General features: G+C 40.3%; 1 protein-coding gene across 10 annotated transcripts in view; it reads left to right on the top strand.

The window, feature by feature from the left end:
* ubr3 (ubiquitin protein ligase E3 component n-recognin 3) overlaps window positions 1-12,570 on the top strand; it is a 351,638-nt gene that overhangs the window by 205,517 nt on the left and 133,551 nt on the right. For all 10 annotated transcript variants that reach the window (XM_043693670.1, XM_043693671.1, XM_043693672.1 and 7 more), the window contains one exon: window positions 8,638-8,787. In XM_043693670.1, coding sequence (XP_043549605.1) covers window positions 8,638-8,787 — 150 coding nt within the window. The remainder of the gene's footprint in view (window positions 1-8,637; window positions 8,788-12,570) is intronic.

Genomic DNA, 12,570 nt, shown 5'->3' on the forward strand with positions numbered 1-12,570 from the left:
TGGGAACACTTGGCAGGATTGGCCGCATCTATATAGAGAGAGAATTTCAGTTTCACTGATCTGAAATTTCAAGTTTGGTGTGGCTCTTCAGAGATGTCTTTTCTGACTTTTATCTGACCATATATTTGAATTGTGTATTTTAATTTGTGATATGAGCATGTTATGTTGTGACATAGCATCCCAGTTTGCAGTCTAGTAAAGCGTTGAGCTATTGATTAATAACACAGGCCGGGCTTGCTTTCAAAGTTACAGTTAGAGGATTTTGTTACCTGTAATGTAATCTTTCAGAAACGTTATTGGATTTTACTGCCAACTGGAATTAATATTGTTTCTTGGATCATGATTGACTGCAAAGTCAAAGGTAGATTTATTTTTAGTAAGTATTTGTTTTTGATTGGTTGAGCAACTCTAATTGAACTTCAGCCTTTTCCATGCTATAAAAGTTCATAGCTCTACAAGAAATTTGACACTTTAAAGGTGGTTTGGTAGACACTTTTTGTCCCCAGGGCTGTTGAATGGCAAAGATAGAACATAGACAGAATTTGGAGGGGAATGAAGCAGATGTGGAGAGAAAATCTGGTGAGGGTCTGTGTGATGTGCGTCTCTGCACTCAAATTTCTTGCATTTTTTTTCTTCTCAGGAACACTCTATCTTAATAGTTCCACAGAAAAGGAAGACTGCAACAATCTGTTGGGAGATCAAAATGAAGTCAATGCATTTGATATATTTTTTCTTTATTTCCTTGTTGTAAATTAATTGGAAATAAATTTGGCTTATTCCTTTAGGTTGTATTTGATTTATTTGTTTTATTTATTGTCATGTGTATCTTGTTACAATATACAGTGAAAAGTGTTGTACAACACACCGGCTCCATCTTAAAACACAGAACAATACACAAAAACATAGAATATAAAAACAGAAAATGAAAAAGTTAAACTAAGTGTCCAGCTTTACAGTCGGTCATGGACCTGATGGCCAGGCATGAATCCCTTTCACCGCATCACCGCTGCTGGAACAAAAATCGCTATTCTTCAGAATCACCTTGCTGCCACCAGTGTATTCACCACTGAGTCCCTGCTGAACCTCACCAATGCAGATGCCACAATGGTGGAAGGTACAGCCCTGGCCCAAACTTGACTCCATTGCGGCCATGAGTCTGCTTCGGGCCCACCTTGCCAATGTAGCCATTGCTGATACTGCCTGGTCTTGTATTGGACCCAAGTTTACCTCCATCACCACCTCCATGAATCTGCCTTTGAAGCAGATGCTGCGGAGAACGCAAACACTCCTCGGGAGCTGCTGCCATGAGTCTGCGCCACTGGGCCCACTCACCAGTGCTGATGCTGTTGCCATCATCGAGCTCTTCACCAAGTGCTCAGTCGAATAAAAAAGAAGAGGAAAAAAGAATGAGAGCCGAGAGAATAAAAAGAAAAGTGGACAGAGCAGATGAGCCCCTGGGCTCAGGAGCCCTACTCCTCCACCATTTACTGGAAGCTGGATTTATGTTTTTCAGTTGTTGGACAGCTGAAGAAGTTGTGCAAATTCTACCTGAGTTAAGAAGTTTGATCATAATCCAAATTAAAAGTATCAGCTTGAATTAAGCTGCTTTTTGCTTTATCAGAAACAGAAGGCTTAAAATTGTAAAGGACGTGGTTGATTCATGGAAAAAGTCGTCTGTCACTTTGAGTGACAAAGTAGTGTTTCATTAGTTTGAAAAGTCATGACTTAAGCATCTTTTGGGTAAATTTGGCATATTTGACAGTTGAATATTTTCATTGCTAATTAGATGTTTTGTAAGACTGGTTGCCTATTACCATGTGATTACTCCATCAAATTAGTTCAGAAATGTCAAAGAAAAAGTCTCAAGTGAACTTCGCCATAATGAAGGTGAAATCATTCAGAATTTAATTAGTTGACCCATTTTCAAAATTAATTGGTCTTTATTAAACTTCAGAAGTTAGTTAATGCATGGATATGGTACTTAAAGCACTCTATAAAACTTTGTATTTATAAAGGTCATGGTCAAGTTAGTCCAGATTTTGACCTTTGTATTGATTAATTAGGAATGTGACATGACGGATTTTCTGTCCCTTGCAGCTATCTTTTGTCCTGGTTCTGTTCGTTCATAATTTTATTTTGTAGTGCTGATTTAAACTGAAGGATGTCAACAGTAGTTTGCATTGTATTCATATGATTCTCTTAAATGGTGCAAAAGATAGTTTGATGTTATTGAAGTTAATTTATATTGGCTTGTTTTTTAGAATTGGGGGAGAGGGGTGATGACACTTTGGTATTGTCCTTGGACTAGAGACTCAGGGCAGATGGTGGAATGGTATATGGTGGAATTTTAATTCAGTAAAATTTGGAATTAGAAGTCTAATGATGACCATGAAAACCATTGTCAGTTGTTGTAAAAATATAATGTCCTTTGGGGAAGAAAAACTACTGTCCTTACCTGGTTTGACTTATATGTAACTCCAGATCCAAAGTAACTTGCTTGACTCTTAACTACTCTCGAAAATGACCTAGCAAACCATTTAATTGCATCAAAACGCTAAAAAGTCCCAATAAAGGAATGAAATCAAACAGACCACCTCACATCAACCTGGGCACCAGAAATGACAGCAGCATTCTCAGATATGTTGACCTTGCAAAGTCCTCTTTTGCAACATGAGGGATGAGTGCCAAAATTGAGAGAGCTGTCTCATAGACGAGCTGAGCAACAGGCTGACTTAGTCATACATAGAGGAATACCTGACACAATATCCAGACACCCGTATCCCCTACCCAACAGCAGGACAGATCCAACATGGTGATATATGGGCATGAGGGAGTTGATCTGGGAGTTCTCCACATTGACTGTGGATCCCAAGAGGCTCCACAGCATCATCTGGCAAAGGAAGCCACCTCCCGATTACCACTTACAGTCACCCTTACGTGGATAATTAATCAATATTCCTCTATGAGCACCATTTGGAGGCAGCCCTGAAAATGGCATGGCTATGGATTGTACTCTGGGTTGGAGACTTCAATGTCAAAATCACCATGAATGGTTTTGTAGCAAGTACTATTAGCTGAGCTGGCTGAGTCCGAAAGGATGTAGCTGCTAGACTGGGTGTGCAGTCAGTGTTAAGGGAACTAAAAAGAGGGGAAACACACTTGATTCATCCTCACCAGTCTGCCGGCTGCAGGTGCATTTGTTCATGATAGTGTTGCTAGGAGTAACTACTGCACAGAGTGTATTTGTGCCATTTCCTTGAACATTATGTTATGGATCCAACCTGGAATCAAGCTATTTTGGACCATTATGTAACTCGGCAAACATAATAAATCATCTCAGAGTAAAAGATCACCTAGGAAATTGTGACCATAACATGATAGAATTTAGCATTCAGTTTGAGGTAACAAACTCAAGTTGAAAACAACTGTGCTAAACTGTACTGGAAAAGAGTTTCGCAGAAAAGATGGTTGATGACCAGTAGCAGTTGTTTAAAAACATGGCTGATGACTCTCAACAAAGTTTTGGCCTAATGAGGAAGGCTGACTCCAGGAAGGGGATAAACTAACCGTGGTTAACCAACAAAGTTAAGGATATCAATAAATTGAAAGAAAAACAAAAAATGGGGCAAACATTTGTGCTAAGCCAGAAGATTAGGAAAGATTTTAAAAACTAAACTAAGAGTCATAGAGATGTACAGCATGGAAACAGACCCTTTGGTCCAACCTGTCCATGCCAACCCAATCTAGCCCCACCTACCAGCACCCGAACCATATCCCTCCATACCCTTCCTATTCATATAGCCATTCAAATGCCTTTTAAATGTTGCAATTGTACCAGCCTCCACCACTTCTTCTGGCAGCTCATTCCATACACATACCACCCTCTGTGTGAAAAGGTTGCCCCTTAGGTCTCTTTTATATCTTTTCCCTCTCACCCGAAACCTATGCCATCTAGTTCTGGACTCCCCAACCCCACGAAAAAGACCTTGTCTATTTATTCTATCCATGCCCCTCATGATTGTGTAAACCTCTATAAGGTCACCCCTCAGCCTCCAATGCTCCAGGGAAAACAGCCCCAGCCTATTCAACCTCTACCTATAGCTCAAATCCTCCAACCCTGGCAACATCCTTGTAAATCGTTTTTGAACCCTTTCAAGTTTCACAACATCTTTCTGATAGGAAGAAGACCAGAATTGCACGCAATAGTCCAACAGTGGCTGAATCAACATCCTGTACAGCTGCAACATGATGTCCCAACTCCTGTACTCAATACCTTGACCAATAAAAGAAAGCATGCCAAATACCTACTTTACTATCCTATCTAACTGCGACTCCACTGTCAAGGAGCTATGAACCTGCACTCCATGGTCTCTTTATTCAGCAACACTCCTTAGGACTTTACCATTAAGTGTATAAGTCCTGCTAAGATTTGCTTTCCCAAAATGCAGCACCTCGCATTTATCTGAATTGAACTCTATCTGCCACTTTTCAGCCCATTGGCCTATCTGGTCAAGATCCTGTTGTAATCTGAGGTAACTTTCTTCGCTGTCCACTACACCTCCAATTTTGGAGTCGTCTGCAATCTTACTAACTGTGTACCTCTTATGCTCACATCCAAATCATTTATGTAAATGACAAAAAGAGGACCCAGCACTAATCCTTGAGGCACTCCACTGATCACAGGCCTCCAGTCTGAAAAACAACCCTCCACTACCACCCTCTGTCTTTTACCTTTGAGCCAGTTCTGTATCCAAATGGCTAGTTCTGACTGTATTCCATGAGATCTAACCTTGCTAACTAGTCTTCCATGGGGAACCTTGTCGAGCGCCTTACTGAAGTCCATATAGAACACATCTACCGCTCTGCCTTCATCAATCTTCTTTGTTACTTCTTCAAAAAACTCAATCAAGTTTGTGAGACATGATTTCCCACGCACAAAGCCATGTTGACTATCCCTAATCAGTCCTTGCCTTTCCAAATATATGTACTTCCTGTCCCTCAGGATTCCCCCTCCAACAATTTGCCCACCACTGACATTAGGCTCATTGGTCTATAGTTCCTTGGCTTGTCCTTACCGCCCTTCTTAAACAGTGGCACCACGTTAGCCAACCTCCAGTGTTCCGGCACCTCACCTGTGACTATCGATGATACAAATATCTCCGCAGGAGGCCCAGCAATCACTTCTCTAGCTTCCCACAGAGTTCTCGGGTACACCTGATCAGGTCCGATTTATCCACCTTTATGCGTTTCAAGACATCCAGCAATTCCTCCTATGTGATATGGACATTTTGCAAGGTGTCATCATGAATTTCCCTACATTCTATATCTTCCATATCCTTTTCCACAGATGACCAAAAAGAAGGGAGAAAACAAATTTTGAGGATTGGCTAACAAGGATTTTTTTTTAAATGAACATTGCATCTTTAAATATATAAAAAGGTAAAAAGAAGGCAGAGTGAACAGAAGCTCTATTGAGAATGAGGCTGTTAAAATAATAATGAGGAATGAAGGAATGGCAGAGGATTTGAATAATTACCTTGCTTCATACTTCACTTTAGAAGACTGTCATAGTATTCCAAAAATCATCAGTAATCAAAGAGTAAAAGTAGGGAGGAAATAACTATGGTAACTATCATGAGAGAAAAAGTGCGAGCAAAACTAGTGGGGCTAAAGACCAACTGCATCCGGGGACCAGATGAGTTGCCTCCTGAGATATTAAAGGAAGTAACTTTAGCGATAGTGCATGCACTAGTAGCAATTTTCAAAAAACCTTAAGTTGTGAAAAGATCCCACAGAATTGGAAAACTGCCAATGTAACATCTTTATTTAGAAAGAGGGGGAGACAAACAAAAGTTGAACTGTAGGCCAGTTAGCTTAACATCTGTTATTGGGAACGCATTGGATTCTGTAATAAAAGATGTAATAAGCAGAGCATTTAGAAATAATAACACAATCAAGAAAGTCAAATTCAAATGGCTTCGTGAAGAGGAAATCATGTCTTACAAATATGAGTTCTTTGAAGAGCTAACAAGAGGACAGATAAAGATGCACCAATAGATGTAACACATTTAGATTTCCCAAAGGTATTCATTAAGCTACCATACATAAGGCTCAGGTAACAGCTGATGGCGCTCGGGGCAGAATATATAGGATTGTTAAACTAACAGAAGGCAAGGTTAGTATAAGGAGTGCACTTTCAGGATGGCAACCGGTAACTAGTGGAGTGTCGTAAGAGATTAATACTGGTACCACAATACTATATGCTAATTACTTGGATGAGGTAAATAAATGTACTATAGCCAGGTTTATGGATGACACAAGAAAAAGTGGGAAAGCTAGTGTTGAGGATGACATCAAGAATCTGGAGAGATTAGATTAGATTGTTTACAGTGTGGAAACAGGCCCTTCGGCCCAACAAGCGGAACATAAACAGGTTAGATGAGTGGACAAAAACTTGGCAGATGGAAAACCATGTGGGAAAATGAGAAGTTAAGAACTTTGCCAGGATGGCTAGAAGAGCTGAATATTATTTAAATGGAGAAAGACAGCTGAAAGCTGCAGCACAGAGGGATTCATTGGTCCTTGTGCATGAATCATAAAATAATTAGGGCACGCATTAGCACATAATACAAAAAGCAAATGGAATGTTGGTCTTTATTTCAAAGGGAATGGAGTTTAAAAATAGGTGAGATTTGGTAAAACTATTGAAAATACTAGTTAGACCACACCAAAGTACTGCAGTGGTGAAGAATTCTGTTGGACTCAGCATTAACTCTTTCTTTCTGCGGATGCTGCCAGAATTGTTGAGTTTCTGCAACACACTCTCTCTGTTTATCCTGAGAATACTTTGAACAGTTTTGGTCAACTTATCTAAAAAACGATACACTGGATTTGGAGGCAGGCCAGGAGGCAGAGGGTGATCGTCAAAGATTGTTTTTGTGACAGAAAATCTGTGTCCAATGTTATACCATGGCTCAGGGCTGAGTCCCATGCTGTTTGTAGTGTACAGTATTTAGCTAGACATGATTGTTGGTGGTCTGGTCAGTAAGTTCACAGATGACACAAAAATTTGTGGTGTGGTAAATGATGAGCAAGAAAGCCTTAGACCACCTGACTATATAGACAGATTTGTTCGATGGGTAAATAACAGCAACAAATGGAGTTTAATCCTGAAACATAAGGTGATGTATGGAAGGACTAACATGGCAAGGGAAGACATCATGAATGGCTGGATCCTTGAAAGTACAGAGGATCAGAGGGACCTTGGTGTATGTGTCTTTAGATCCTTGAAGGCGACAGAACAGGGAGATAGGATGGTTAAGAAGTCATATGGGATAGTTGCTTTTGCGAGTCATGCCATTGAACAAATTAGCAGGGATGTTATGATGGAGCTGTAAGATTTATGTTCGGCTGCAGCTGGAGTACTGTGTGCAGTTGCGGTTGCCAAACTAAATGAAGGATGTGATTGCACTGGTGAGGGCGCAAAGCAATTCACAAGGATCTTACCTGGGCAGGAAATTTCAGTCATGATGAAGACTAGATAAACATGGGTTGTTTCCATTAGAGCAGAGAAGGGTGAAAACTGACCTGATTGAGATGTAAAACATTTATGATGGGCTCAGACAATGTTTCCTCTATAATGCACAGCCTTAGAGCTGCTGAGGAGATCTGTACATATCGATTGGTGTGTCAATGAATGACTTTTGCCTCCAGAAGCCACAGTTGAGACATGCATACAGTGACAAACAAAAATTGCATAAACTGTTGGGCATTGATTGGGCAGATAGAAAGAAACATTTCCCCTCAGTAGAGCAGTCAGTAATCAGGGGGCATAGATTTTTGTTGGGTCAGGAAGTTTTGAAAGCAGTTCAGAAAACATCTCAGTGACTGAATGGATGGTAGAGGCTGGGAACACTTAATAAATAGTTTGATGAGCACTTGAAATCCCACAGGAAACAAGTCTATGAGCAAAGTGCTGGGTGATAGGATTACAGTATTTCGATGCTTGAATATCCGCGTAGCCACAATTTATTGAAGGGCCTGCTTCCATCTGCAAAACACTATTGCTTTAATCCACAGACTATCATCGTTGTTTTACATTGGTGTCTTCAACAATATTAATCTTTTAAAATATTCACCCTCTGTATTTGTTTAAATCGCTACATTCTCTACCACTACATATGAGAGTACAATCTAAAGAAATTCACCTCTGTTAAGCAATGTTCCACTTTTCTCTTATGCATAAGTATATGGACTCAGCTTCCAAACAGTTTTGAGAATTCCAAGTTCTTCTGCTTCTGGAAAGGTGTTTCCATTGATTTCGTTTTATGATCATCATAAACTTGTAACGTTTTGGGAGTCCGGAAACATTTAGTGTTTATCTTAGTTGTCCTTAAAATTGAGTGTTTTGTCAGGTTGCAAGCAATGAAGTGTCCGTGCAATTTACAAGAAGAGATGTAAAACCAGGCAAACTTCAATTTCTTAGTGATCTGGCTTCATTGAAAATAAGATGGGGGAAACATGAATGTATTCTGAGTTTTGTTACACTTTAGTTGTGCTTCTCCCAAAATGTACATATTTTAATTTATGTAAGCATGCCTGCCTGAATGGACTCTAAATGTGGGACTTTGCTTTCAGAATCACCTGATAGTGATGTTGCCATGGATGTAGGATCAACTGAACAACCAGATTCAGAAACTGTATATGACTGTGTAATTTGTGGACAAAGTGGCCCGTCAACGGAGGAAAGACCAACAGGATTAGTAGTTCTATTGCAGGCTTCATCAGGTAACCAGTTTCATATGTTGCAAAATTTATATTGCACATCTTGATTAATTGGCACATATATGTATGCTCAGGTGGAAGATTGTTTTACAGAATAATGGTATTTCATATCACTCTAATTTCAAAAGATAAATTATTGTCTCACGCAACTAGCTAAATCCCGATCGATGCACAATTCCAGAATGCTTTCTTCCTTGAAGTTGATTTCTATTTAGTATGCCCAAGGCATTGACCATGAAGGTCAGAAAACTAACATAATGATTCTGATTGTCACACCAAATTTTGTCGAATTGAAAGGATCTTCTTAAAGAATAGTTAAATAGATTTCTCAACATTAATGGCATCTTAAACAAATCCTCTACCTGCAATCTCTACAACTCCTTTGTAATATTGAAAATTAATGCTAACATTATATTGCTTGAGTGTTTTCTCTCATCTCGGAGAAGTGAAATCCATATTTTGCTCCTGCATGCTTACATTTAATAGTTCAGTTTTGCTGGCCTTTGCTATAGAAAGTAGAGAACTGGTGACTGTATCAATAGAGTTATATGTAAGAGGGAAGTTGTTGCCTCTATTTAAATCACTGTAAACAGAGTTGTTAAATTTCTGAAATTTTGTTAGAATGTTGTGGCTGATAAAATCAGTTCCAATTGTAGCTTCAAGAAAATTTCAATACTCCCACTCCACTCAAAATATTTACTGCAAGGAAGAGGAAATTTATAAGATTATCCATCACTCATTCCTTAGTTGCAACTATGTAGAACAAACACATACAGAGTAGGAGACTCTCAAGCCTGCTGTTCCATACACTATGATCATAGGTGATCTGTTTGTGGTTTGAACTGCACATTCCCATCTACCCTCATTGACTTTTGATTTCCTTACTAAACAAGTATTTATCTGCCACTGCCTTAAAGCTGGTTAATGTTGCCACATTCACCACCACCTGATGCAGAATGTTTCAAAGCCGGTGAACCCTCTGAGTGGAAAAAAAAAATTCTCATCTTGAGCTGACATGGGTGACTGCTAATTTTAAATCAAGGCCTAATGTCATCCACAAGAAAAAGCATTCTTGCCACATCCACCTTGTCAAGACCATTCAGCAGCTCAGACACTCCAATCATGTAACTTTGAAAACTCTAGTGGAAGCAAGCCCAGTCTGTCCACCAATCTTCATAAGAATATTCATTCCAAGTATCAGGCTAGTAAATCTCCTATTCTAATGCACTTACATCCTTCCTCAAATAAGGAGAACAAAAGTACACATAGTTTTCAAGTTGTAGTCTCACCAATGCCATTTATAAATGAAGTATAACATCGAGTCATAGAGATGTACAGCACGGAAGCAGACCCTCCAGTCGACCAGGTATCCCAACCCAATCTAGTTCTACTTACCAGCAGCTGGACCATATCCCTCCAAACCCGTCCTATTCATATACCCATCCAGATGCCTTTTAGATGTTGCAATTGTACCAGCCTCCACCACTTCCTCTGGCAGCCCATTTGTTGCCCCATAGGTGTCTTTTATATCTTTGCTCTCTCAACCTAAACCTATGCCCTCCAGTTCTAGACTCCCTGACTCCAGGGAAAAGACCTTGTCTATTTATCCTATCCATGCCCCTCATGATTTTATAAACCTCTATAAGGTCACTCCTCAGCCTCTGACGCTCCAGGGAACACAGTCCTAGCCAATAACTCAAATTCTTCAACCCTGGCAACATCCTTGTAAATCTTTTCTGAACCCTTTCAAGTTTCACAACATCTTTCTGATAGGAAGGAGACCAGAATTGCACGCAATATTCTAACAGTGGCCTAACCAATGTCCTGTACAGCCACAACATGACCTCCCAACTCCTGTACTCAATACTCTGACCAATAAAAGAAAGCATACCAAATGCATGCTTCACTATCCTATCTACCTGTGACTCTACTTTCAAGGAGCTATGAACCTGCACTCCAAGGTCTCTTTGTTCGGCAACATTCCCTAGGACTTTATCATTAAGCGTATATGTCCTGCTCTGATTTGCTTTCCCAAAATACAGCATCTCGCATTTATCTAAATTAAACTCCATGTGCTACTTCTCAGCCCATTGGCCCATCTCATCAAGATCCCATTGTAATCTGAGGTAATCTTCTCTTCTTCATTGTGCACTGCACCTCCAATTTTGGTGTCATTTGCAAACTTACTAACCGTACCTCTCTTCAGCTCACATCCAAATCATTAATATAAATGATGAAAAGTAGTGGACCCAGTACTGAACCTTGTAGCTCTCCACTGGTCACAGACCTCCAGTCTGAAAAACAACCCTCCATCACTACCCTCTGTCTTCTACCTTTGAGCCAGTTCTGTATCCAAATGGCAAGTTCTTCCTGTATTCCATGAGATCTAACCTTGCTAACCAGTCTCCCATGGGGAACCTTGTCGAACGCCTTACTGAAGTCCATATAGATCACATCTACTGCCCTGCCCTCATCAATCCTCTTTGTTACTTCAAAAAACTCAATCAAGTTTGAGAGACATGATTTCTCACGCACAAAACCATGTTGACTATCCTTAATCAGTCCTTGCCTTTCTAAATACAAGTGCATTCTGTCCCTCAGGATTCCCTCCAACAACTTTCCCACCACCAACGTCAGGCTCACTGTTCTATATTTCTATCTTTTATGTTCAGTTCCTTTCATAATAAAGGATTGCGTCCAATAAGCTATCTTGATTATATGAGATACATGCTAACCTTGGTAACTTATGCTCTCAAACACCTAAATCTATCTGGACCTTAGAATTCTGCAGTCATTCTTCATTTAAGTGATACCTTTTGTCATTCTTCCTGCCAAACTGAGCAACTTCACATGTTCCCATTTGTATTTTCTAATCAACCTGTTCAGAGAAGTGTTTCACACCTCTGGAGCAAATGGAATTTGAACCTGGACTTCCTGGCTTAGAGGTGGAGTCAATACTATCATGCCACAAGCATTCTTGTACTCACATTATGTTCCATTTGTCAGATTTTTGCCCATTCAGTCACCTGACTATATCAGTCTTCCATCTGTGTGTCACCTGAACAACATTGTTTTCTAGCTATTAGATTAGATTACTTACAGTGTGGAAACAGGCCCTTCGGCCCAACAAGTCCACACCGCCCCGCCGAAGCGCAACCCACCCATACCCCTACATTTACCCCTTACCTAACACTACTGGCAATTTAGCATGGCCAATTCACCTGACTTGCACATCTTTGGACTGTGGGAGGAAACCGGAGCACCCGGAGGAAACCCACGCAGACACGGGGAGAACGTGCAAACTCCACACAGTCAGTCGCCTGAGGCGGGAATTGAACCCGGGTCTCTGGCGCTGTGAGGCAGCAGTGCTAACCACCGTGCCACCCACTCTTGGTGTATTCTGTGAATTTTGATGGCATACCTTTCTTCCTCTCATCTCATTCATTGATATAAGTAGAGGACCCAATGCATTTCCTGCGGGACTCCGCTCATCATGTCCTGTCCATCAGAAAATAATTCATAATTGCATACTCTTTGCTAGTCAATGCTGCTTCTCTTCATGTCATCTCCATGTACTGAGAGTTTTTGATTTCCACAGTAATGTCTTGTGGAAATCCATGTACACAGCGCATGTTACTGCAATAAATTGGTTAAACATGATTTCCTCTTGACAAAACCGTGCTGTTTCTTGTTTATTAGCTTGAATTTATGAAAGCGTGCAATTATAATTTCTTTAATGATTTGATTCCAACAGCTTCCCTGGTGATAGCCAGCAAGCTAGCTGGA

This window comes from Chiloscyllium plagiosum, chromosome 7 (genome assembly GCF_004010195.1).
Source record: "Chiloscyllium plagiosum isolate BGI_BamShark_2017 chromosome 7, ASM401019v2, whole genome shotgun sequence".
NCBI classification, from domain to species: Eukaryota; Metazoa; Chordata; class Chondrichthyes; order Orectolobiformes; family Hemiscylliidae; genus Chiloscyllium; species Chiloscyllium plagiosum.